This window comes from Psittacula echo (genome assembly GCF_963264785.1).
Source record: "Psittacula echo genome assembly, chromosome: 16".
Lineage (NCBI taxonomy): Eukaryota > Metazoa > Chordata > Aves > Psittaciformes > Psittacidae > Psittacula > Psittacula echo.
The window spans coordinates 9,159,358-9,185,811 of NC_137752.1; the positions used below are offsets into that span (position 1 = coordinate 9,159,358).

Below are 26,454 nucleotides of genomic sequence, written 5' to 3' on the forward strand. Positions count from 1 at the left end.
TCCCTGTGAGGGTGCTGAGGCGCTGGCACAGGGTGCCCAGAGGGGCTGTGGCTGCCCCATCCCTGGCAGTGTTCCTCATATCAATGTTGTGTACAGTTCTGCTGGCTAGCATTGGATTCAACTTCTCTTAGGCTTGGGAAACTGGCTTTGTGATGGTTCCTGGTTGAAAAGACCGGGGACCCAGAGCCAGCACTGGGCAGCTCTGGTCCTTGAATACCTGCTGTGGCTGTGGTTTGAGCCATGCCGTGCTCTGCTGGAGCAGGGAGAAGTGGATGTGCTGCTCCAGCCTGGAGCTGGTGCGGAGCAGGGGCAGCTCTTGTTGCTGTTAACACACTTGGTGCCTTCTCGTAGGATAAAAAGGCGTCGAAGCTGCTCACATACGGTGCTTGTGGGAGCAGTAGTGCTTCGGAGGAGTCTTTGAGCGGAGTGCTAAGCATGAAGATTGTGTTTGAGTGCAATTCAAAGCCAGGCAGTACCTTGCTTGCCCTTATTTTGTTTGGCTGATGTAGGCGTGTTTTTGTTTTTACTCACTTCTCTCTCCTATATTGTCCCTTTTTCCGCAGCAATGTTGACTGTTCCATCTGCTTATTTATCACCCCCAGTTAGAACCTGCATTTCAATTAGCAATCTGCTTTGTTTAGCTTCGTCTTCGACAAGGCACTGAAAGCACCAACAAAGCTTTAGTACATAAAGCTACTTGTAATGCAGCTGTTCCAGCTCTTCCATCATATCCACGAACAGAATGAATTCTATTGCTATCAAGATTTACCTGATAAATTGGGTTTAATCCTCCTGTGCTGTAGCGGATAGAAGGCACTTCAGCAACTACAGAAGGGTTTCAAATGACTGGGATGGAAAATGGTCTTTGCTCCAGAGATGTAAAAGAAACTAAAACCTCGTGTGGTAGGAAACAATTCATCCAGCAATGAGAACAGCAGCCCCTGGGTTCCTGTGCTGGTTTCTAATCCCGATCTTTCCCTTTTGGATGGGATGTCACAGGTTAAGGAGGTGATCCTGCCCCTCTACTCTGCTCTCGTGAGACCTCACTTGGAGCATTGTGTGCAGTTCTGGTGTCCTCAACATTAAAAGAACATGGAACTGTTGGAACAAGTCCAGAGGAGGGCCACGAGGATGATCAGGGACTGGAGCACCTCCTGTATGGAGCCAGGCTGAGAAAGTTGGGGCTGTTCAGCCTGGAGGGGAGAAGAGAAGCTACGTGGAGACCTCAGAGCAGCTTCCAGTGTCTGAAGGGGGCTACAAGGATGCTGGGGATGGACTCTTCATCAGGGACTGGAGTGACAGGACAAGGGGTAATGGGTTCAAACTGAAACAGGGGAAGTTTAGATTGGATCTAAGGAAGAAATTCTTTACTGAGAGGGTGGTGAGGCACTGGAATGGGTTGCCCAGGGAGGTTGTGAATGCTCCATCCTTGGCAGTGTTCAAGGCCAGGTTGGATGAGGCCTTGTGTGCCATGGTTTAGTGTGAGGTGTCCCTGCCCATGGCAGGGGGGTTGGAACTGGATGATCTTAAGGTCCTTTCCAACCCTAACTATTCTATGATTCTAGATTAGGGGTGTGGAAGCAGGATGGAGGGGGGCCCTGCATCTGGCAGGTCCCAGGTAGGAATGTGGTCCCCTGAACGCCACTGATCCATGCTGGGTTTGATCACTGGATCTAGATCAGCGGGATCCCACACAGGAAGGGGTTCTCCAGGCTGGATTTGCTGAGTGAAGGGGGTAAATTGGCAGGGAGTCGGGGATGGACTCCAAGACCGACATCATCAACTGCTTCACCGCCGTCAGTAACGCACTGACCTGTTGATTTGGGATTAAAACGAAGCCTGTGCTGAAGTTCTCATTGACCCATAAGGGGCTCACCGGTGCGATGAGCTGCGCGCAGGGCTCAGCCTGGGGGGAGCCGCGTTAATGAGCGGGAGCGCTAATGAGGGGCGGGGCCTGGGGGGGGTGTGCAGTCCCGGGGCCGCTCTGTATAACCCGTCTCCTGGCAACGGCGGGGACGTCACTTCCTGGGGAGCCGCCGCGAGGCGCCGGCCAGCGAGCGGGCAGGTGGAGTAGCGCGGTCGGCGCTGCTCGGGTCCCAGTCGGGTCCTCTCGGTTCTGGGCCGATCCCGTTCGGGTCTGGTCGGGTCCCGCTCGGGTCGGGCCGATCCTGGTCGGGTCCGGCCGGTCCCGCTCGGATCCATTCGAGTGCCGCCGCGATGAGCGCGGAGCTGGACGGCGTCTCCGTGCACTCTTCCTCCTCCTCCTCGGGCTCCCTGGGCTCGGCGGCGGGGCCGGCGCCTCGGCCGCTATCGACCAACGTGCGGCGGCTGCACCAGGCGCTGACGGCGCTGCTGAGCGAGGCGGAGCGGGAGCGCTTCATCCTCTGCCTCAATGCCTACCACGGCCGCCGCAACGTCTGCGACCTGGTGCGCTCCCTCCGAGCCCTCCTCGACGGGCCCCGCCGCCGGCAGCTCCTGCCGCTGCTCCGGCTCGTCCTGCCGCGCTCCGACCAGCTCCTCTTCGACCAATACACGGCCGAGGGGCCCTACCTGCCGCCCCTCGTCCCGTCGCCGCCGGTGGTCCCCGGCGAGCTGCGCCAGGTCACCCTGCGGCGGAGCAAAGCCCACGAGGGTCTGGGCTTCAGCATCCGCGGCGGGGCCGAGCACGGCGTCGGGATCTACGTGTCCCTGGTGGAACCGGGCTCCTTGGCCGAGCGGGAGGGGCTGCGCGTCGGTGACCAGATCCTGGGTGTCAACGGCAGGTCCCTGGACAGGGTGACCCACGCCGAGGCGGTCAAGGTAATAACGGCTCCGGGATGGGCTCTGGCGGCCGTGCCCGCTTCACCCCTGCGGTGCGCCCTGTCCCGCTCGGCTCCCCCCGGAGCCGGCGGCTGTGCGAGCCCCGCCGGGCGCCCCGTCCAGCTTCGCCCCGTCCGGCCTCAGTGGTCGCTCTCCCGCCCCGTCCCATCCCGACTCTGCTCTCCGGACGTGGCGGTGAAACCTGCGGCGCCCGGTTCGCACCGTGCCGGAGGGATCGGGCCCGTCCCGCCGGGGAATGGGGCAGCAGGAGCGCGGGGAGCCGAGCCGGGGAAGCTACCGGTGTGTGCGGGCAGTAACGCGCTGCCGGGGCCGGCCGGGCAGCGACTGCAGCTCCTGTCCGAGCCAAGAGGTTCTCCTCTGTCACAGCATCTCTGGAGCGCAGCGGAGCTGCTTGCGTTTTCCTTTCAGTCCGGGAGGCTTGTGGAAGTTGGCAACCCGCGTGATCCAGGTCCTCAGGCGGGTACTCGAGCTGCTAGACCGTGTTTTCTGCTCCAAAAGGTGGGCAAACTGAGGCAAGGAGGAGCAGAGCAGTCTCCCCAGGACCGCAGGAGCAGATCCTAGATCCCCTTCCAACTGTATCAGGGAGAGGGAGAGCAGTTACACAACCGGGGTGCTCTTCCCGCTGCGCAGCGTTTCCCTGTGTCCCTGTTGGTTACGTTGCATCAGGGTGCTATGGATGGAAGCTTCCCTGTGAGGCTTGGTGTGGGAGCTCCGTTAACTGTGCGATTTTCCCCTGGAACTCAGTGTTTTGAGCCAAAGTTCATGTCCGAGTGACCCATCCCATTCCCAGAGATCATCTTGTGCCTGGTGGGCTCAGCTCAGGGCATTCCCATGGTATAGCAGCGCCAGGCACAAACCTGTTAAGCTGAAGAATCAACTTGTAGGGCAGCAGTTTGTAAGGCAGAGTGTGGTGAGCCAGGGTCTGGCCTGAGCAGAGTTTTCCAGCTGTTTGTGCTTTAATTTTCCCATAATAAGCTAAAGCACTGCTGTTTGCAGCCTGCTTCGTGTGGTGCATTCCTCTGACAGCGCATTCATCTTGCACGGCTTTGATCAGCATCTTCACAGCTAGCCTGTGTGGTCCCTGCCCTGGCTTTAAACCTGCCCCACAGGCAAGGGCATGTCTTCCATGCTGGAAACGAGTCCCTGCTAATCCTGGGACCAGAGAAAGGATTGCATAGAATCCCAGCCTGGGTTGGGTTGGAAAGGACCTTAAAGCTCCTCCAGTTCCAACCCCTGCCACAGGCAGGGACACCTTCCACTAGAGCAGCTTGCTCCAAGCGCCTTCCAACCCGGCCTGATTTGTAGGAATTCCTTTGTTTTTTCCTTCCTAATGCTATGACAAAAACAGTGTGAGAGCTTTTGGAAGTTTGTCTGCAATTTTGTGTCCTGAAGCCTGCAAAAAACCACCCCAAACTGCTGTATTTTGGCTGTGGCTTTGGGATGGGTAGAAATGAGGTGGCAGGAGTGCTCTGGTCTGTTAAATGACCTCATCTCTAATTCATCCCAGTCTGCTGGGTAATTCACATCACTTTGTTTGTTCTCTATTACAATATGCATGATGTCTTTTAGACGCTATTAATACTGAGAGAAACTAAGGGCTTCCTGCACAGAAATCATTCCTTTAGGATGTGGGTTGCCAAGGGTTTGCTCTGTGACATTGCAGGAAAGAAGGAAAGAGAAGCTTAGAAATGGTCTGCTTGTGAGCAGAACTTCTTTAAATGACAGCTCTGTCACTCACCCAGTTGTGCTGGCATCTTGGAGAGCTCTTGCACTCTTGTTACCTATGGGAAGGGTTTATGACCCACAGAGTGGTGGGAGAAACACTTTCCTTGGGAAGAGTCACAGTGATTTACAGGGCAGCTCTGATAGTTCCTCCCTAGGGTTTAGAATAAAGCCAGTGTCCTTGCGTGCTGCAGTGAGGAGTGGATTGCATTCAGTGATGCTAAAGGGCAGTCTCTGAAGGATTTCCCTGGGGTTAAGATCCAAATACCTCAGCCTAATGGTCTGAACATCATGCAGGGTGTCAGAGCTGCAGGGAGGAGAGGTGGTGATGCACAGGGCGGCTTGACCCCAGGTTCTCTGCATCCCCTTCAAACCTGGGAGCTCAGTGTCGGTGTGTTAACAGCTCCACAAAGGCCTCTGGCTGTGGTCTGGTCTCCTCGAGCAGGGCAAACCCCACCATGTCCTGGCACCCTCACTAATGTCTATTGGTCTGCTCTGTAGTGGATCAATGGAGAGAGAAACAGGATGAAAACAGCTGGGTTTGGTCCTGGAATTTCCACGTACACTGTATTTGGGTTCAAATGAGGGGGAAAAAAGGTGAGCAGAGGCTTTCTTAATACAAAACCATGGCTACGTAGCTCCCAAATGCTGTCTGCCTGCTTTAGATGGGGAGATGTGAATTCTCCCTCGGTCAGAAGCTGTCTGATTAAAGCGCGGCTCCCATTTCTGTGTGTGAAGGATGCTCTGGCTCTCCATCTGTCTGAGCAGGAGCACGTTCCTGTGCTGCTCTACCATCTTGCCTGTCCTGCAGCAAGAAGCTGTCCGTCCAGGGCAGCATTGTTATTCATAATATGCAGTACGTGCTGTTGTGAGAGGAGTTGTCAGAGCTTGCTCTTCAGGGCAACTGCAGTAGATGGGAAGGCTTTGGCTGAGGCTGCTCCTGGCTATGTCGCACTGTTGTGAGCACCACAAACTTACTGAACTGGAGATCAACTTTGTGCCTGTTAGGATGCTCAGCTTCAGGCATGAAGCAGCTCTGCAGATGGAACATGAATGAATGCATCGTCTCGACTTGTTTGAGTGATCTAAGAGCATTCACACTAGATATTGCATTCATTGTACAAGTCGTGGTAGCTCACTTGCTGCCTTCTCATGCCTGGCCGTGCAGCAGTACGCCAGCACTCCTCTCAACGAGGAGAGAGGCACTAAATGTGGAGCAGGAGCAACTTCTATCTCATCAGGCATGGCTCGGAGCCGTGATGTACCAAAAGTGGAATCCTGGCACGAGATGACAACGGCCACAACACTGTGCAAGGATGCAAGTTGGGAGCTGCATCCCATCCCAGCCAACAGCTGATGTGTGCTTTGTCACCGCTGCAGTGGGGCTTGTGGATGTTTTAGTGTAAATAAGTTAAAAAGTGGAATTCTGCCTTAAATGAGAAGATTACCTAAGCACTCCAAACCCATTCACTTAATGACCAGCTTCTTAACCTTTATGTGAGCAGTGCAGTTTTATGCCTCGCCTGCTTCGTGCTCGCTGTTTCATCCAAATCAAAATGAAATGACTCCATTACAATTATAGCTCTATCACTCCAGCATTCGAGAGTGCACTTCAGTAATAGATCACTCTAATTTGAATTATGGGGTAAGTGGAGAAGTTTGTATTGGTTGTCATATATTTTTAGAGCTTGCTTGGCTTTCAGCAGCCTTTCTACGTAGCACAGGGTTGATACTGCAGCAGTTGTGCTGAAAGTTTGCCTTGGTAAGTTGTAATATTTTGCCCAAAGTGGTTAAAATTGAGGTGCTTGTGTGTTTAGACCACCAAAACCCTACACAGGGAGGTATTTGTCCTCTGCTCTGGGGTTTGCATTAAGCTCACACTCCCTTTCCCCTGACTTTTGTTGCTTTGCAGTAGGGTTTTATGTCCTTTACATCATTTAGGGAGGAAGGGGAGAAGAGAAAGTGTTAATGTATCATGACTGATGGATCATTCCTGCTTGAGGATTTGATTTCGTGAGCAGCACCAGCTTCAAAAGAGCTGCACTGATTCCATCATTTGCCCTGCTGTGTCTTTCTGTGCTGGCAGCAGGGCAGATCTGGATAAGCTTGATCAAAATCCCCTCAAGTAGACTCATTTGTGTGTGTTGGGCAGGGAGCGTGGTTCTTTTCATCTTGATGTTCGTCCGTGGTAGCTTGGTGAAGTGGGTTTATTCTGAAGGACGTGAGGGGGGTTGAGCCCAGCCTATGGGGCTCTTCAGATGGCTTTGGAGAGAAGCTGCAGGGTTTGTGCATGGTGGGGCTGGGGGAAGCTTGTGAGGAGGTTGGATGGGGCTTGGAGCAAGCTGCTCTAGAGGAAGGTGTCCCTGCCCATGGCAGGGGTTGGAGCTGGAGGAGCTTTAAGGTCTTTGCTCAGAGGGTTTCACCCCTTCTAAACCAGCCTTGCCTTCTCCTGCTCAAAGTTGGCATTGAAAAATAATGAAAAGAAGATTAAAATTGGTTTTTTATTATCTTCTAATCATTTGGACTTTGATGGTGGCAAACAGGGTGATCTCTTCCAAGGAGGTGATACTCCATATGCTGTCAAAAGAGCTCCAGCTGCTTGTGGTACTGCTACAAGACCAGTGAGAAATGACACAGGAGCTGTGCAGCCTTGAGCCTCGGAGGCATATTTAGAGTGCTTTTACTTTCCAGGCAGCTTAAAGAAGGCAAATCTCATTTCATTGTTTCTTGTGATGCCCAGTGAATTGATTGTCATCATCTGAGACTGCTGCTTTGCTGTAGTCAGTAATCACCACTGCTCTGTACAGGCATTGGAACAGCCAGTAGGAATGAATGCAGCTCGGTTTGGTTGGGTTTTAACCCTTTCAAGTACTTGGAGTTGTGGACCATCACACACAGTCAGGGGAAGAATGAGGAGTGAAAGCAATGCATCAGTCCCTGGATTCCATAAGGATACCAGGCTTGTTCCTTTAAATGTCTGCTTGCTTGTTGTCTGTATTTTTAGAAGTCACTGATCCAGAGGTTGAAAACCTGTCCCCTTTCCAAGGGATCTCAGGTGGCTGGAGCATGGAAAAGAAGGATGTGACTAGCATCTCCCTCAGTAGATACAGTGGTAATGTACTCCTTGGTCTCTGAGTCGGCTTAGAAACACAAAACCCCCCAAAACGTGCCCACAAAAAAGGCCCTGCAGCCTCAGATGCAGGTGCTGTGCAATGCCATGCACAATGCTCTGCCTTGCTGTCCGGCAGACAGTTCCTGTTTTCAGTTTTGTAGCCAGCTGAGCTCAAAGGAAGAGGGTGGGAAGTGTAAAGTCACCAGGATCTCCTAGGAGAAAAAGGGGGAAGGAAAAAGGTCACTCTGCAACCTGGAGACATCTGCATTTTAAATTGGTTTGAATGCTCCTTGAAGGGAAGGGCACACGGCAGTGACGGTGTCAATGGGACAAGTGATGCTCTTGGTTACGGAGGCAGATCTGATGACATGCAATGAAGCAGGCTGGACCTCACCTGCCTGTCGGGTGCCCTGCAGCAGGGTTGGGAAGTGATGCTCCATCCTCACTGTGAGCTAACCTGAGCTAATGAAGTTAATACCACGTGTAGCTTAGAGTGGAGGGAACTTGCACCTACAGAGAGCATCTGTGGGAATGCAGGTTTAGTGCTGGAGTTGGGAGCAGGTTGTATTTGCTGCTCTGCCACTCATTTCTCTCAGTGGGCAAGTTACTCAGTTGTCTGTTTCCCTTCATTACACCAGCAAATCACAATCAGCCCTAATGAAATCAAATGACATTATACTGATGCGAAAGATGAGAATGAGGTCCTTAATCTCTCCTCTGCTCATAATGCAGGGATGATAGTACTTGGCATTGATATTGGCTTCTTCATGTTAGGGCATCCTTGAGTTCTTGTAGTGTTAATGTTATTTAGTGGGCTCCTTGTAGATAAACAGTTCTGCCTCAGTAGAGCAATGGATAAGAAAGGACAAAACCCTCTTTCCTTCCAGTGCCTATTAGAAGAAAACAGACGTGTTAACGTGCAGCATAACCTGGAATCAAAGCATCTTCTACTCAGTTCCCCTGCCCTCAGGGAGGACGATGGATTTTGTTGACACCTTCCTCAATGCCACGTCTGCTTGGAGAATCATTCAGCTCCAAATCCCCTTGCCTGAACTGGCAGCACATCTGCTAAAAGGATCTGGCTTCGTTTCCTTTGACTGGGTGCTCTGTGAATGCTCCCTGTCGTGGACCACCAAGCGCTCAGTAAATAGAGGTGAAACAGGGACCTGGGCGGCCTGGAGGAGCACTGCTCCCGCCGGCTTCTTGTTCAGGAGCTGCAGCTGAGCCTCTGAGGGTGGGATGTGCTGGCAGGGCCTGGGTATCACAGGGTCATGGAATGGTTTGTGTTGGAAGGGACCTCAGAGCCCATCCAGTTCCAACCCCTGCCATGGGCAGGGACACCTTCCACTAGAGCAGCTTGCTCCAAGCCCTGTATCCTTGGTGCTTGGTCAAATGTGTTTCTCCTTCCCCCCCACACTGATTCCTTCCAAGTTGTTTTTTCCACCAACTAATGAACCATCCTATGATTCTTTATTATGGGTTGGTTTGTTGGTGGTCCTTATGATGTTTTTCAGCATGGTTTGATGTGGAGTGGAAAAAGAAGGTGACAGAGGAAGCAGGGGCAATGCTTTGGTCGAGATTCCATTCGTGCATTACCGCCCCTCTGAACGCACCTAAACAAGCTTGGAATAATGGGATGTGGACTTTCCTGCTCTGTTTTAAATTGTTCTGGGCTTGCATATGGATATTCTGGGCAGTGACCAGCTGTGGGAGGGGTGGCAGGTTACAGAGCTCTTGTCTTAAAGAGGGAATGAGGAATGTCAGCAATTAGAGGAAGGCAGACTTGAAGCTAAGATTTCATTTAACCTTTCCAGGTAAAAGGGACACTGGCTTCCCGATGCCTTGGGGCTAAATATGTGCAATCACCGTAATTATGCATCAATTTGCATTCATTTGCATAAGTGCCACTACTTGAAAGCCAAACTGCTGCCACCTTTGCCTTGGGAAAGGGGGAGAGGTTGGACTGTGCCTCCCGCAATTCCCATTAGTCTTCCTGACAAGGAGGACATCTCGCACCCTCCATCCCCTGCACTGTGTCACCACCGCTTCCTTCTCTGGTTCCTGTCACCCAGCATCCCATCTGGAGTGTCTCCGTTTCCCGTTATCCCTCCTCTTACTGATTTCTCTCTCCACCTGCCTCTGTGTCACCTTTGTCTTGTTCCACTTGTCTCTGTCTTCCCCATGCAGGGATGAGCTGTTTGCAGGTGTCAGTGCAGACCAGTCTCCTGGTTCCTCTGCACAGAAGCAGTTCCCTGCTCGTTGTCAGGCAGGATGGTGGGGATACACTTGATCCAAAGCATCTTATTCACTGCAGCAGACTGATCATGGGCTGGGGACAAGCTTTCCCTATGCATTTGTGCAGCGCTTGGCAGGCTTTAACCTGCCCGAGGGGAGACTGAGATGAGCTCTTAGGCAGAAGCTCTTCCCTGTGAGGGTGCTGAGGCGCTGGCCCAGGGTGCCCAGAGAAGCTGTGGCTGCCCCATCCCTGGCAGTGTTCAAGGCCAGGTTGGACACAGGGGCTTGGAGCAAGCTGCTCCAGTGGAAGGGGTCCCTGCCCGTGGCAGGGGTTGGAGCTGGAGGAGCTTTAAGGTCCCTTCAACCCAAACCAGGCTGGGATTCTGTGATAGTGCAGGAAAGAGCGGTTCAACTTCTGCATCTCCATGGTGCTGGAGCGTGCTGCAAAAGCTCCCTCTGCCTCCCTCCTGTGGCATCTCTGCAGTTCTTTCCCCTTTGCAGCTTTCCGTTTTGAACTCCGTAAAGCATCCCTTTGTGGGCACTTGGTGCAGCGTTGAGTGGTGCGCGGTGACTGGTAACCTCCACACTGACCTTTGCGGCTTGCAAATGGAGCGAGTGCTTGGATGCCCATTATCCGAGCAGCCCAAGAAGCCAAAGAGCTCTGGCAAGGCTATTACTGCCGGAAGAGAGCAGCTTGAGTCTGTAGCGAGGGGGAGGATGGCTCAGAGTTAATGCTTCTTACATCAAACTGTGCTCTACCCACTAAGGGCACAAATTGGAATAGATTGCTCGTTTCATTAGCACTGAAGGTAAAGGAGTGGGCTGCATCCCTACCAGAGACGTATTTAATTCAGGCTGCCAAAGGAATAGCGGCGATTAAGTGCCATTGGTTTCTGACATCCGTGTTCCTACTGGGTGCATTTTGGAAGGCCTGGAAGATGCTTTTACACAGCGTTCAACCCTTTGGCACCTTCAAAGTGGCAAGAACAAGGGGAGCATTATGAAGGTGGGAGGGTTAAGCCTTCAATAACGCAGGCCATGCCAGGCAGGAATGGCTTGGCATCATGGGTTTGGGAAGGGTGGCTGCTGCCAGGTTCATGTTAGGAAGGAACAAGCTGTATTGGTTTGGTTTTGTGGGTACATGAGATGTGTGTTTGCTTTTTTTTGACTACTTGAAGCAATCTACTTCATTCCCGAAGTTCTTGCTAGCTAATTCCATAGAGTGTTGTTAGGGGATGGGTGGCCTCATGGAACCAACCTGCCCTTCTCTCTGACACTTGCTGCTTCTAATAACATTTCTAGGGAGTCGGGGGCTCTTTCCCTGCTGAATGCTTTGGCACCGATCCCCATATTCAACTGAATTCTTCCCTTCGGCTTGTCTTGTAGCAGTGTGCTTACACGCTGTGGGGCCAGCGTTAAACCTTTCATAGCAGCCTTCACATGCGTTATTGATGGGGAAAGCCAGATTCTATCTGAGTTTGGAGCAGAACACAGCAGCTTGGAACTGGAGGAGCTTTAAGGTCCCTTCCAACACAAACCAGGCTGGGGTTCTATGAATTGTCATCTGTATGGATGGCCCCACTCTGCCCCACAGCAGGAAGTCCTTTGTGGGTGTCACTGTCCTCCGCTACCTGTGATCACCCAAAAGGTGCATGTGGTCGGGAAGGCAGCAGAGCCGTGTCCTGAAAGGCTCCTGAGTGTAGGGAAGGCCTGTGGTGGGGTGCCATTACCTTCCTGCCCTAGCTCTTCAATAGGCATCAGCCATGGGGATGCCAACCTTCATCAGCCTCCTGGTGCCCAGTATGGAGCTCTGCCTGTGCTGGTCACCTCTCCTGTGCCTGGTAGGGTTGAAACCCCAGAGGGCTCTCTTTGGTCCTCACTGCTCTGCTAGGATGGGTCCTCTGTGGAAGGGAGGAACAGGATCCTTGCATCAGTCCTGAACAGATCCACGAGGGAATGTTGTGGCAGTGAACGTGGAGGGAAAAGGGAGCTAGTGGAGGGGCCAACCCTTAGCTCTTGAGGTTTTCCTTTGCTCCTTAAATGACAGTGTTGGTCAGCAGCTGGCTTTGAGGGAGTCTATGAACATATCCAGGTGAAGAATGCCTGGGATCAGTGCAAGTGGAGGGGAAAAGGGTAGGAGCGCAAGTGTTAGGATGCTGTGGTGTTTCTGTGGCAGGAGGAGCACTGTAACCATGTACAGTTGGACAAATCACTGTGTATCCTCATCAGTGCCTGTGCTTGATGAGGAGCTGCAGCCCCATTCAGAGACGAGACTGTTCATGGGACTGTCAGTGCTGTTTGCTGTCTTGGTACCTAGGGAAGGAAATGCCATTATCCAGGCTTAAAGCAGGTTTTCAGGGAGATGACTCTAGTTTGAATGAATGGAGGATGTTTCAGGGGGAAGCTGAACCCCATCTTATAGGGGTCACTCTTGCACTAGTAACTTGAGGGTAAGTGAGAAGCCTCCCTAATCCCAACGCATTGCCGTGGAGTTCAGATCATCCTGAGCCTGTCTGCGGGGCAGCTCATAGAATCATAGAATCGTTAGGGTTGGAAAGGACCTTGAGATCATCCAGTTCCAACCCCCCTGCCATGGGCAGGGACACCCCACACTAAACCATGCCACCCAAGGCTCTGCCCAACCTGGCCTTGAACACCACCAGGGATGGAGCATTCACAACTCCCCTGGGCAACCCATTCCAGTGCCTCACCACCCTCTCAGTAAAGAGCTTCCTCCTTATATCCAATCTAAACTTCGCCTGTTTAAGTGTTAACCCATTACCCCTTGTCCTGTCACTACAGTCCCTAATGAACAGTCCCTCCCCAGCATCCCTGTAGGCCCCCTTCAGATACTGGAAGGCTGCTATGATGGAGCTTTGGGTCAAGCAATCCCAACTGTGCCTTGAAGCACAGATGGGTCCCTGCACTGTGTTGCCCTAGGGTGGACAACGGGTTCAGATACAGCTCCATCATCCCAGTGAGACTTGGAATGATGCCATCAAGCCTGGATGTGCTGCACATCTCTGTGAGAAGAGATTCCCGGTTGGCGATGTTTGTGGGACCAAGGGGACAGGGCCTGGCCTTAGTGAGCAGCTCAGGATGCTCGAGTGCTCTGTGCTTGCTCTGATGGAGCTGTTGGTTTCACAAGCCTTGTTTAAGCTCTCCAGGCACGTGGTGACCTTGGGAGCATGTGACAAACCTGCAGCCAAATTCCTATCTGTGATGGAGATGCTGAACTGGGAATTGGTGAGCTGGATTCCTGCCGGCTCTGAAAGGGAGAGACAGGAGTGGTGCCAGGGCAGAGCTGGGATCCAGCCAGCCCAGTATTACTGATGATATTACTCTTCACCAAAGAGCTGCTGGGATTTGTTCTTCCTGGTCACGAGCTCTGCTCAGCAGCTTCTCTGGTCAGTGGGAAGAGATCTTGTGGGATCGGTTCATCAAAAGGACATATATATGTGGGAAAACAACCCCAAAGCACTGCCTGAGAGCAGATCCAGAGTGTTAACATTCCAGAGGCCTCGGAGCACTTACACTTGTCCCCAGGTAGAGCTCCTACCTGTTCATTTAACTTTACTATAGTGCCTGTGGCAGCTCCTCACAGTGGAAGCTGGAGGAGCAATTGCAGATCACCTTATCTGCATCCCAGCATCATCTCTGTGCATGCTGCTTTAAATAGATATATATATACTTAATAACTATTGTTCTCATTAATTGCTTGTGCTGGGGAAGGCAGCTGGTAATGGAATGGCAACAGAGGCTGGATTTCCCTAAAGCATCAGGATCTCTTCCAGTGGCAGAGTTTGGGTTGAGGGGGAACCAGCAGTGGCAGCGCCTCAGCACCCTCACAGGGAAGAGCTTCTGCCTTATCTCCAACCTGAACTTCCCCTGTTTCAGTTTGAACCCGTTACCCCTTGTCCTGTCGCTGCAGTCCCTGATGAAGAGTTCCTCTCCAGCATCCTTGTAGCCCCCTTCAGCCACTGGAAGCTGCTCTGAGGTCTCCACGCAGCTTCTCTTCTCCAGGCTGAACAGCCGCAATGTTCTCATCCTGGCTCCTTAGTGGAGGTGCTCCTGATCATCCTCATGGCCTCCTCTGGACTTGCTCCAACAGCCCCACATCCTTCTTCTGTTGTCTTCCTTATGTAGCTCAGTCGTTCAGCCGGTGGGTGCAGAGTAGCTTGGAATCTTTGCACCTCAAGGAAGAGCACAACCACGCCAACCTGGAGTCCTGAGCCCTCCAGAGGCATTGACTCTCTGCTCTCTTTGGTTGCCTTCCAGGTGCTGAAGGGCTGCAAGAAGCTGAACCTGTCTGTGCACTCGGTGGGCCGCATCCCGGGGGGGTACGTCACCAACCACATCTACACGTGGGTGGACCCGCAGGGCCGCAGCGTGTCCCCGCCGGTGGGTCTGGTGCAGCACCAGCACAGCTCCCTGCGCAAGGACAGCGAGAAGAGGAGCCACCTCCAGCTCCTGCAGGAGGGAGATGAGAAGAAGGTGAGCACAGGGATGTGGCACGGCCCTGGGGGTCTCTCTGTGGTTGTTGCCATGTGTGTGCCAACCCTTTATACTGCTCATTCGTGTGATATCTCCATGGGGATAGCCTGTCTGTCCTTCTGGATATACTGGGTACTGGTTTTACCCTTGGTCTGTAGCTTCCCCCTGTCTCCCACAAGGAGTCATAGAATCCTAGCCTGGTTTGTGTTGGAAGGGAGCTTAAAGCTCATCCAGTTCCAACCACCTGCCATGGGCAGGGACATCTTCTAATTCCCAGTACTCTTACTGTGTAAACTGGCTTTACTGTAAGTGAAGCCAGCATTTCAAGTTCAGGTTTCAGTCCTGACTTGAGGGATTTGGTGTCTCTTCTCCCTTGTGCTTCCCATGCCCAAGCAAACCTAGAGACTTGTAGGTGCAGAGCAGCAGTGCCTCTTGCACTGGAGGCAGAGGCTGAAGGGACAGATTCTCTCTGTGATGATGGATAGGGAGCTTGTTTGTCTTGTCCAACCGTGACATGGTGTGGCCTCACTGGCATGCATGAGATACTGGCATATGGCATATGGGTGAGCATCGTGCTTTTCCCAAAGGTACAATGTTGCTTGGAGCCTGTTTCCATCCTGTTACCCTGAGATCTCTGAGGGTGCTGAGGCGCTGGCCCAGGGTGCCCAGAGAAGCTGTGGCTGCCCCATCCCTGGCAGTGTTCAAGGCCAGGTTGGACACAGGGGCTTGGAGCAAGCTGCTCCAGTGGAAGGTGTCCCTGCCCGTGGCAGGGGTTGGAGCTGGAGGAGCTTTGAGGTCCCTTTGAATCCAAACCAGGCTGGGATCCTATGATTGTATGCCCAAAGCATCCTCATATCTGCCTGGAGGGGGCTGTAAGCTGGAGCTTTCCACCTCAGCCAGAGAGGAAACAAATCTAATCCAGGCTGAGACAGTTTCTGATGTAAAATTCATGTGAGCCACAAGGGAGAAGGCCCCGTCAGTTTAAGGAGAAGAGCAGCTGTGGCTGGCTTGCTGGTGTCCCGTACCCCTCCATGTCGCCTTGATACAGCAGGCAGCAGCTCTTTGAAGCTGGAGGTAGGTGTCTCTGTGCACATTGTTCCTTTAGTCCTTGCTGTGTATGAACGTGAGATGCTTAGAAGCCTGTATGTGTGCCCTGTACCTTGTGTGGCACCAGACAGCCCCTTCCCGACAGTCCCTGCAGAGATGGGATTCCACGTGCCCTGGCTGTCCCTGGGCACCTTGGCTGTATATGGACCAGTTACCACCCCAAAGCACCCTCCTCTGGGCTGCTCCTGAGCTCCTCAGGGGATGCACAGGAAGAATCCACCTGATCTTTGCAAGTTAAAAGAGCTTTAATTACTGCAGCCGAATCTGCTTTGGAAGGAAATGAAGCCAAGTTGAATGAAGGCCGCATTAAACTTTGACGAGCATCGTGCTGGGCTTGCCTGCTGTTGGATGCACTCACAACCAAGGTGTGAGGGGTCCCCAGCTCCAAGTGGTCCCATTCTAGCTTAGCCAGGCTGCGGGACCTTGGCTCACTGACCCTTCCACTCCTTGCTCTGCCTTAAACCTGCCTCCAAACCCAGCTCTTCCTCACAGTCCTGCCCACTGGTGTCAGTGTGCAAGGCTTGGTGATAATAACCTCCACTCCTGAACTCCCATCTGCTTGACCTGCAAAAGCCAGCGGATGCTACAACTTGCATCATAGGATCATAGAATAGTTTGAATTGGAAGGGACCTTAAAACTTATCCAGCTCCAACCCCTGCCACGGGCAGGGACCCCTTCCACTGGAGCAGCTTGCTCCAAGCCCCTGTGTCCAACCTGGCCTTGAACACTGCCAGGGATGGGGCAGCCACAGCTTCTCTGGGCACCCTGTGCCAGTGCCTCAGCACCCTCACAGGGGAGAGCTTCTGCCTTATCTCCAACCTGAACTTCCCCTGTTTCAGTTTGAACCCGTTACCCCTTGTCCTGTCCCTACAGGCCCTGATGAAGAGGACCAAGGCCACTGACCCTTCTGTACCCAGAAGTTCCTTGCTTTGATCCCCATGGCCAAGCTTGCTGCAGTGAGGAGAGCCTTTCCTGGCTGGCTGTGACTGCCCCTGTCATTTGCTCAACTTCTGCTTCAGGGCATGAATTAGCTGAGCTGCTTTGTCCTGATGTACTGTGGACCATCAAGAGATGCAAATGTGTCCCAGAGCACAGGAACAGCCTGCCTCTAGTTTTCTCCCCTCTTTATTTGTATGTGTGGAGTTGTATCTATTTAACTGTTGAAAGTGGGGTCATTCTGTTCACAAATATCATGTAAATAAATGCCACGTACCCCTGGTGAATTCAGCCCAGTCACCCATAATCGACAGGTACTGCTGCGATCAACTGGTATCTGGATAGCTTTACATTGTGAGCAAAGGGGTGGGATTAGTTGGTTATTTTCCCCCCCCCTATTTCTGATTGATCTGATTGCCCTAGAATATGCATGCAAAACCTTTCAAACAGGGTAAATACAGCAGAGATCAGACTTCAGCCTTGCAGCTGAAGTGATGGAAACCAGGGAGGTTTTAATGCATTGAGATGCTGCTGTAGTTAACCTGATGTTTCCAGCTTTTCCAAGGTGAGATTCAAGGTTGGTGGAGACATCCTGCATGCATCAGGCAATAGAGATATCCCGCCTGGCTACCTTTTCCTCCATACAACTGCTCTGTATGTGAAACAAGTTTGCTTATCTGTAGGCAGAAGCATTCATTATCAAAAGGCTTGAAATGGAAACTGCTGCTGCTGATGTGTGTGTGACGGGGTAACTGATCTGCCTGGAAGAGGAGGGATCCGTGTACCTGCCCCAGGGCTGGCGCATGCCTGGTCCATGGATTTACAGTGTGTTTTAACTGGGAATACTGAGATTCTTTCACTGTCAAATGGAAGCCATTATGGGGATTTGGGCAGTTAGCAAAGCCCATTGGCTTTGCTTTCGCTATCCTGGTGTCCCCAGCATAAAAAGGACATGGAGCCATTGGAACAAGTCCAGAGGAGGCCACGAGGATGATGAGGGACTGAAGCACCTCCTGTATGGAGGCAGGCTGAGAACACTGGGGCTGTTCAGCCTGGAGAAGAGAAGGCTGCGTGGAGACCTCAGAGCAGCTTCCAGTGTCTGAAGGGGGCTACAAGGATGCTGGGGAGGGACTCTTCATCACGGTTCACATGATGGATTTTTCATCATGGAAAGCACGGGAATGTGCAGCAACTTGCCTGCCTCCTTCATCACTCCATTCCCTTTAATTCTTGCATAGAATCATAGAATGGTTTGGTTAAGATCATCCAGTTCCAACCCCCTGCCATGGGCAGGGATGCCTCACACTGGACCATGTTGACCAAGACTCTGTCCAACCTGGCCTTGAACACTGCTGGGGATGGAGCATTCCCCATGTGCTGGCTGTGGCAGGTTGAACAGATGACTCTCTTCCCTCAGGTTTGCTATGATTCGTTTCCCCGCTCAGGGCAGCCTTCCCTGTGGTTGGAATCAGTGAATCCAGAGTTTCCTCAGTGTCTATCTCCCCATAGGTGAAGTAGCCAGTGGTGGTGGTCAAGGATTTGTATGATCTGTCCAGTGAAGTCCTCTGATTTTTTTCACCACATCAGGGACCACTTGTGCTGTGAATTGCCCTTAATGTCCTTCTGGGATCCAGCGCTTATTCCATTAAAAGCACTTTGGAGACCATCAGCCAGCAGAAACTTGTAGGTGCTGCTGAGCTGGGAGGAAAATGAACTGTGCAAAATGCTCTGCAAGCGTTGGGCTGCTAATTCTCTGTGAAACACCATTTCATCAGCTGGATCGTGGCTGTAATGTGCTTATTGCCAGGGGAGCTGCTTATTCCTTTAAGCTTTTGGTTCAGCAGAAGAGGGGAAAGATACACAAAGAGAGTGTGAGCATCCCCTTGCCTCCAGGCAGTTCTGTTTCCACAAGGAGCTGTTGTTATTAGAAAAGAAGACAAATTTGATCTATGGTAACAGTGCATGGCTTAAATGTTTGAGGCACTAATGGTGCCTACTTGAGCATGAAGGAGAAGAGATGCAGGAGAGATAAGGAAGGATTTCTTTCTGTTAGATTCTAATGACATTTGCAGAGTGAAGTGATAGAGCCCACCACACCTCTCACTGTTTGCTTGCTGGGTTTGCTCTGCTTTACAGCAAGAAGCATGTTCAGAGTGCTCAGGGGTATGTGGTTTGTTCCCTGTGGTGACTGGGGTATGTGATATGAGCCACTGATCCCCAGCTCATTGGATCCTTCTGTCTGGAGCAGCATCGCAACAGACTTAGCCCAAAACGTGCTCCTTGGGGCAGAGCTCAGCTCAACTCATGCTGGTGGGCACCAGAGCATCTCCTTGTTATTGCAAGGGTTCTCTGCTGCATCTGCGCTCCTGGGGGTTGCTGCCAATGGAACTGTGACAGCCAAGTCCCCAGCATGGCCTTACACATCCTGCCCTGGGCAGGAGGGGTGCTGTTGAGGCAGCAGTGATGGATGCAGCACCCCCAGCAGCCGCGACTGCTGCTTCCAGTGCATCAGTTAAAGGCTGTGAGCTGGCTCTGTGCTCCTGTGAGCTGTGCCTGCCCATTTGCAGGATGTCTAGACATCAGCCAGTGGGGTTTCCTTGGTGAGCAGGAGCAGGATGAGCCCTGCGAGCCTCCTTAAGTGTTGTTTGTGTTGTGTGGTAGCACTAATGGCATGGCAAGAGCTGTCAGCATGGGCGAAGCCTTCCCGTGCGCTCCTGCAGCTGTGTGCTGAGCCGTGCTGATGGAGAGTAATTCTTGTCTGGAAGTGCTTTTTCTAATGGTAAAATTGCATCTATCAACAGGTAATTGCATAAACCCAGAGAAATGAAATCCCGTGTAAAAAACAGCGCAGAGAAAATGCCTTCTTGATGGTGGCATTTATTTCCCCTCGATTCCCTGCTATAGGAGGTGGCAGATGCTTCAGCATTGAAATTGAAATTAAAAGCATGACCTTCATCTTCCCAATGTGCCTGTTGTAGCCCGGGGCTGGACACAGCCCTGGCACGGTGTAGGGGAGGAGGTGGGGATGGGCAGCATCGGTGCCACAGTGAGCCTGGAAATGCCTTCCCTTCGCAGCAGGGTACATGGGGTGCCTTGCATGGGGGTCCTCAAGAATGGCAGAGGGTGCAGATAGTGCTGTGCTTGGGGCAGCTAGCACCACGCTGCCAACCCCACTGAGCATCACCTCTGCCCTGCGCCCTGGCAGTGGAAACAGCCTCTTCCCTAGCAAACAGTGTGCAAAACAGCCTCCCCTCTTATCCCTAAGCCCTTAACATGGAGTGACTCAGCCTTTGCTTTGTCCTGCAAGCAGCTTATCTCTGCTTTGGCTCCTCAAGGCTTTCTCTCTGCTCCTCCTTGCTCCGCAGCCTGTTCAAGCCGAGCGCCCTGCCTGCAGCCCTCGCTTTATTCCTCAGCTCTTCCCTAATTCTGCAGTTTGTCAGGAAGCCAAATGCTCCCAGAGCTGTTTTTTCCCTGGCCTCTACTGCTGCTGCCACTCTTTTCCCAATAGCCTCAGTTGCTATTGTGATTTCCACAGGGTTTATTCCAAGAGATGCAGGTATCAGTTGATTAAGAAATGCAATTAAGCCTCAGTAACCCAGCGTCGTGGCATTGCCAGCAGCGATGTGGGTTTAACTGGTGCTCAGGTTTATTCACTCAGCTTTGGGCTGCTGGAAGGTGCTTTCAGCCTCTGGTCTTTGGGGCTGGATCATTGCCGCCTGCTCCTCGCAGGCTGGGTTTGCTGGGCTGTGTGTAAATGAACCAGCTCATGCAGCAGCACCTCGGGTTTGCAGAGAGTATCTCTTACTCCATCTGATGGTATTGGGGTGGGGAGAGCAGCTTCTCAGCTTACCAGCACCTTGGGGTAGTGTTAAAGGGCAATGTAAATGCCTTCATGCAGAGCTACCATCCTGCTGACTCCAGTGAAGTGCTGCAGGATGAGCTGGCTCTTCTGGGCAGGATAGGTGGAAATACTGTCCTGGCATTATTAATAGAGATCATAAAGCACATGGCTGCATGGAGGAGCCCTGGGTGCCTTCTGTGCCTTCAGCTGAACCCACCCTGAGGCCAGGCACCTCTAAAGCATCCTTCAGCCACAGGCAGCCCCGAGTGTTTGTGTGGGCACAGGGAGGTGGACAAGAGATGTACTGAGGCGCTGGCCCAGGGTGCCCAGAGAAGCTGTGGCTGCCCCATCCCTGGCAGTGTTCAAGGCCAGGTTGGACACAGGGGCTTGGAGCAAGCTGCTCCAGTGGAAGGGGTCCCTGCCCGTGGCAGGGGTTGGAGCTGGAGGAGCTTTAAGGTCCCTTCCAACACAAACCAGGCTGGGATTGTATAAACCTTCTCTTCTCCCTCCTCTGCATTGCAGCAGGCAGGGGGTATCCCTGGTTTCAGGCTCCATGTGGGGCTGGGGTTGTCTGGAGGTACTTACGTACAGAAGGGCTTTGTCCCAGTGTGTGGGGAGCTGGGGCAGCAAGGGAGACGCCACATAAATGACTGTTCCTGGTCCTCTGCAGGTGAATCTGGTCCTGAATGAAGGGAAATCCCTGGGCCTCATGATCCGAGGAGGGGCAGAGTATTCCCTGGGCATCTACATCACCGGTGTGGACAAAGGCTCTGAAGCAGAGAGCACTGGCTTAAAGGTAAGAACAACCCCACAGTGGGCTGGGGTGGGAGATAGAGAGTTTGAGCCTCATACACTGAGGGTGCAGAGCCACGTTAGCTGCAGTTCCTACCCCTTGTCCCGAGCCAAACAGGGGTCTCAATGGAGAGGTGAGAGTTGCTTTCCTGGAGCTGGCTTTTCAGGGCAGGTTCTTTGGATGTTTTGGATATTAAGCCTTTAAGGAGAAAGGTGGTTGTGAAGAGAAGAAGCTTTTGGAGCAGGTTGTACCTTGTCTTCTGCCATAGCACAACCCCACACCTGGTTTCTCCCCTTTGAGACAGCTTGGGGATGGGTTTGATGTAGATACCTGAGTGCAGCCTGAGCTGGAAGTGAAGAAAGTCACTGCCACCTCCCTGAACTGGTAGGGAAGAGTTTGCTGTTAAAGATCCTGGTCTTGTGCCCTCTTCCTGCATCTCACATCCAAAGCCATGGTGTTTGGAGCTAGTGTTTTGCACAGGGTGCTCTTAAGCAGCTTGCAGAGCATGCCTTGAGCTGCTGTGTTGAGAGGAGGCCAAGCTTGCTGTGCCAGTGTCCTCGTGCAGCACTGGATTCACAAGCATCATGTCCTAAAAGGCAGAAACAGCAGGATCACCCTCAGGGATGGAGCAAAGCTCATCTGTCAGCAGCCTGGCTTGGTGTGACCTCCAGCTCTGTCAGGCCCCCTCCATAGTCTAACAGGTTCCTGCAGGGTGTCTGTGGGGTGCCTGGGTCCTTCTGAGGCTGCCCTGGTCCAGAGCTGGCTACAGAGACCTCTTATAAAGCACTGTCTTGCATCTCTTTCATCCCACCATGTACACACATCATCTCCAAGCTCCTCCAGCCTTCCCACTGTACCGGGCCTCAGAGGAGGACGGGATTGGGACCTCAGCTGTTCCTGAAGGGTCATTTGGGTTAAAATTATATATGTTCTAGGGGGTTTGCCAGTCAAATAAGTCGAAAAGGGAGCTGTTGGACTTGTGTATCTGTGCTGGTCATGAATGGGGCACGTTTGAAACTCGGACACCTCAGGTTGCAGCATTTCATCACTCGGGGTTTCTCTTCACGTGTGGTTTTTCTCTCTGAATGATCCAATTCCCTACAGTCCCCCCCGTGCCCTTTCTGCTTCCTCCAGTGCAATCCCATGGGCTCTGAGGGACGGTTCTTTCCCTGCTCCTTGTGTCAGTCAAGACTCAATAGATGTTAAACTCCTCTGAAATGGTGCTGGGCCACTGAGCATTGGTGTTAATCCACTCTGGTCCCCTCTCTGTATTGTGGTGGTCCATTCCTCCATTGATCAGCCCTGAAGGGTTTAGGGCTCAGCCTTCAGCTTCGCTCCAGTGGCCCCATAAAGTCGCTTAAAGCTGTCAAAGCTGATAGCGTGAGGTGTGTGGACAGTGTGGTGCAGGGCTGTGATTTAGGCTGGAACAGACATGGTCTTGTCCCTCAGGTTGCTGTGGCACATAACACTGCATCTAACTGGGCACTGAGATCACCAGGGTTTGCTGTATAGACAGGGAGCCATCGGTGGGGGTAATGGAACCAGGTCTAGACTTAATCATCCTCTGCTGGCTCCTGTTCCTTTCTCCTGACTCTTTTTAACACCAAAGGAAAATGCTGAGCTTGGAGTTTTGGATCGGTCCAAGTCTTAACCTCTCTGTCAGGTCCTTAGCAGGGAAATCATGGAATGCTTTGGGTGGGAAGGGCCCTTAAAGCTCCTCCAGCTCCAACCCCTGCCACGGGCAGGGACCCCTTCCACTGGAGCAGCTTGCTCCAAGCCCCTGTGTCCAACCTGGCCTTGAACACTGCCAGGGATGGGGCAGCCACAGCTTCTCTGGGCACCCTGGGCCAGCGCCTCAGCACCCTCACAGGGAAGAGCTTCTGCCTAAGAGCTCATCTCAGTCTCCCCTCTGGCAGGTTCAAGCCATTCCCCTTGGCCTGTCCCTACAGGCCCTTGTCCCAAGCCCCTCTCCAGGTTTCCTGCAGCTCCTTTAGGCACTGGAGCTGCTCTAAGGAATCAGCTCAATTCTGGTAACAAATTCAGTGGAAGCTGTAAAGCCCACAGGAGCATTCAGTGCCTGGGAAGTCAACAGGAACCTCCCAATGACCCAGCAAGGCTGGGCTGAGCTCCCATTGAACAGTACCACAGTTCTTCCATTTCAGAGTGCAGTGAATGACCCTGAAATCACATTTACCCACCAGTTCTTCCCTCCTGGTGGTGTCACATCCCTTTCACCACCACCTGGAGCAGCAACCTACACCCAGCCATCTCCAACAGCAGAGCATTAAACATGGCAGAGGGTTGGAACTCGATGAGCTTTAAGGTCCCTTTCAACCCAAACCAGGCTGGGATTCCATGAATCCATGGTAAAAGGCCTTTCTTTATCTCCAGACCTCCCAGCAGCTCTAAACTTAGAGCCTGCAGCACACACAAACCCAAGTGGGAAATGTCAGTGCATATCAGAGATCACATCAAGCCTGGCATTAAGGAAAGCCCCATCCTGCTGGCACTCACCAGGGATAAAGCTGTGTGTTCTGCTGCTGCGACTCCTGTGTGTGCTGGTTTGCAGTGACCTTGGCTGTGCTGAGCACACGGGTGTGGGGATTGAACCAAGGAAAGCAGCAGAAACAGGGGCTTGGATCAGTGTGGGAGCAGTAACCATGAAATGAACAGAAAGAACTGGAGAAAACCAATGCAACCACTTCTTCTTTTCCTGCCTTTCCAGGCTTCTGGGCTGCAGGAGATGGAGCCTGACACTGGCACAGGGTCTGTGCTGGGGACAAACATCCTCTGACTCTGCAAAGTCACCCATGCAGCACATGGAGCAGCTCCAGCCAGTCCCTCTATTCCCAGCTCTGCTGGGCAGAAACAAATTGCCCTGTGCCTTTTATCATCTCTGTCTTTAATCCTCACGTCCCAGAGCGCTGTCCCTGCTGCCTTTCACCGTGACCTTGCAGGGATTCATGCACTGACATCCCCAGGAGATGCTGTGTACCCTGGGAGGTGCAGGCAGAGTGGTGCAGGGCGGCCAGCAAGGGGTAGTGTATGGTCTGGGAGAGGAGGATGCTCTGCAGGTAGCCTCCAGCAGCAGCTCTCACTTCTTGGTGTCCTCAGAAGCACTTGGCCATCTCCATAGGATGCTCCTTGTCCCTGCTGCCCAAGTGACCCTCTCCTATAGCAGGGTCCAAAACCCCTCATGGAGCTTGGAGCAACCAGGCTGGGATTCTCTCATTCTGCCAGATTTTAGTGAAAATCTTCTTGCATCTATGGCACCAAATCCACATTTTTGAACGTTTTAATAACATCTTCCACATTTCCCTTAACATTTTGATACAGGAGCCATCAGTGGGGTGCTGAAAACCAGTCAAAACCAAGGCAGCTTCTCTGAGGCCCAAAAGCTCAGCTGGCTTCTGTCTGCTACAGAACCAGGGCTTGAGCAGTGTGTCACAGAGGAGACCTAGCCCTGCCGATGCCCATTTGGGTACCACTGCATCTCCATGGCCACGAGCAGAGTGCTTCAGGTGCCAGCAGAGAGCAGGCTGATTTCTGCACTCAGTCAAGCATTAAATATTCATACTCTTGGCCTTGGCTTCCTTCTGTTTATTCATGATGAAACTTCAGGTTCTGTCCCCCATGACGTCCACAGCGATGCCAGTGCAGGAGCTGAGCTTGTTCTGCTCATCCCCATTTCTTCCTCCTTCATTCCTTTTGCAGGTCTGTTTTGTCAGGATGTGGGTCTTTAAGCCAATTTTTCCTCTTCTTGACCTTTACATCAGAAATAGCAGATTTCAGGTGGCTCGCTTTGAACAAACAACTCAATATTGAGGTCCCAGCACAAAGGCTGGGGTAAAAAGAGGCCACCTCCATCAGTTTATGCCTATATATACATGAGTGAGTAAAAGAGAGACTGTAAATAGGAAGAAGTGAATGATTTTACGTCATTGGTTTTAGTCACAAAGCTGCCTCTCGAGAAGGGGCTCGTCTTTAGAGGTCTGCACGTAGGCAGGAAGCTATAAAAAGCCTCGTGGCTGCTCCGGGTCTGGGGAATCAGCTGAATAGGGAGCGATGCAGTGAGGATGTGCGTGGTTGCCGTGCACAGATGGAGCTCGGAGGCGGTGTGGAGTGGTCCTTCAAACCATGTCACCCTTATGGGGACAGGCAGTGCTTCAATGGGAGGCCAGCACAAACCAGTGCCGACCGGGAGACAGCCTCCTCTGCTTGAATGCTTCCGTTTCCTGTTTGCATCTGCTTTGTTCCGCATCCTTGTATGGCAAGGTTTGGGGAAAAGAGCATGTTTCAGACAGCACTGAACCCGCTGTTCCCTTGCCTTGCTCCCACATAAGGATCCTTCCAACAGGCTGTATCGGCCTCGTTGGATGTGGGTTATCTGCCCCAAGCCTGGGGAAGCTGATTATAACCTCTTTAGTTTTCTGCAAGTCTTGATTTAGACATTTCCACTTTCTCTTGCCCGTAGTTTCAATTTAAGGTCTCCTTTTGGTAATTCCTTGTGCTAAAGGGAGACTCCTTCCACTTCAGTAGTACCCATAAGTAATTTAACCTCTCTCCTAGCACATTAGTAGCATTTAATAAGGCTAGTGCTGGTGCCAAACCATTTGGCATCCCATTAGCCCTGTTATTCCCAGCTCAATTTGGTGTCATTTAGCATTAATTCACTTTGAAAAGCTCTCACTCACTGCTCTGTGTGACTGAATTCCTCCCAGAGCCAATTCTGATCAGTTTAAAGAGACTTCAGGTGCTCACAGCCCTTGCCTTGAGCCCATTACGTTTCTCTTGGTTGCGCCTCCTGTTCTTTCTGTCCCCAGGAAGAGAAGGAGCTGAGGCTGTCGTTGGGCTGTGTTGTTTCTGCTCTCTGGTTCTTGTCAGTCACCTTTCACACGTCCTGTTCAGCCTTTGCCTTTCAGAGTAGATTTTTCCTTAGGAAGTGAGGATGATCCCGTTTTCAGAGCTGATGCTGTTCCCTTTCCTTTCCTGGCTGTTTTCTGCAGGGAAGGTTCTCGCTGCTGCTGAAGGAAGGCACAGGAAAGCCCAACGATGCTTATTTTGCACATCCCGACTCAAACACAGGTCCTAGGATGAACTCTGAGCCTGCAGCAGAGAATCACAGAACGGAATCATAGAATCCAGGCAGTTTCTCCATCTCTTCTGTTACATTTCCATCAGGAGCTGGGTGCTCAGGGACAGGAACGTGCCTACAGCAAATAATGTGCCAGGGTCAACTTTTGCTTTCATAGATGGTTCTTTTGCATCTTTGCGGTTTTCTGTTACCTTCCCAATTGTCCTTGACTTTGGGGGGGTAAGGGGGAGGGAAGTAATTATTATCTATGTTAATTAGCAAAACCAATGCTTTCCAGCTCCAGTAGGAGCCTCTCATC

The 26,454-nt window shown here is 52.2% G+C and overlaps 1 protein-coding gene across 1 annotated transcript in view; it reads left to right on the forward strand.

Annotated features, from left to right (window-relative positions):
- Positions 1–2,217: 2,217 nt before the first annotated feature.
- Positions 2,218–26,454, forward strand: part of WHRN (whirlin) — a gene marked incomplete at both ends in the record, with an annotated part of 37,933 nt that continues 13,696 nt past the window's right edge. Inside the window, 3 exons of the mRNA XM_080630695.1 lie at positions 2,218–2,799; positions 14,168–14,383; positions 20,939–21,064. Of these exons, the coding sequence (XP_080486821.1) occupies positions 2,218–2,799; positions 14,168–14,383; positions 20,939–21,064 (924 nt within the window). The remainder of the gene's footprint in view (positions 2,800–14,167; positions 14,384–20,938; positions 21,065–26,454) is intronic.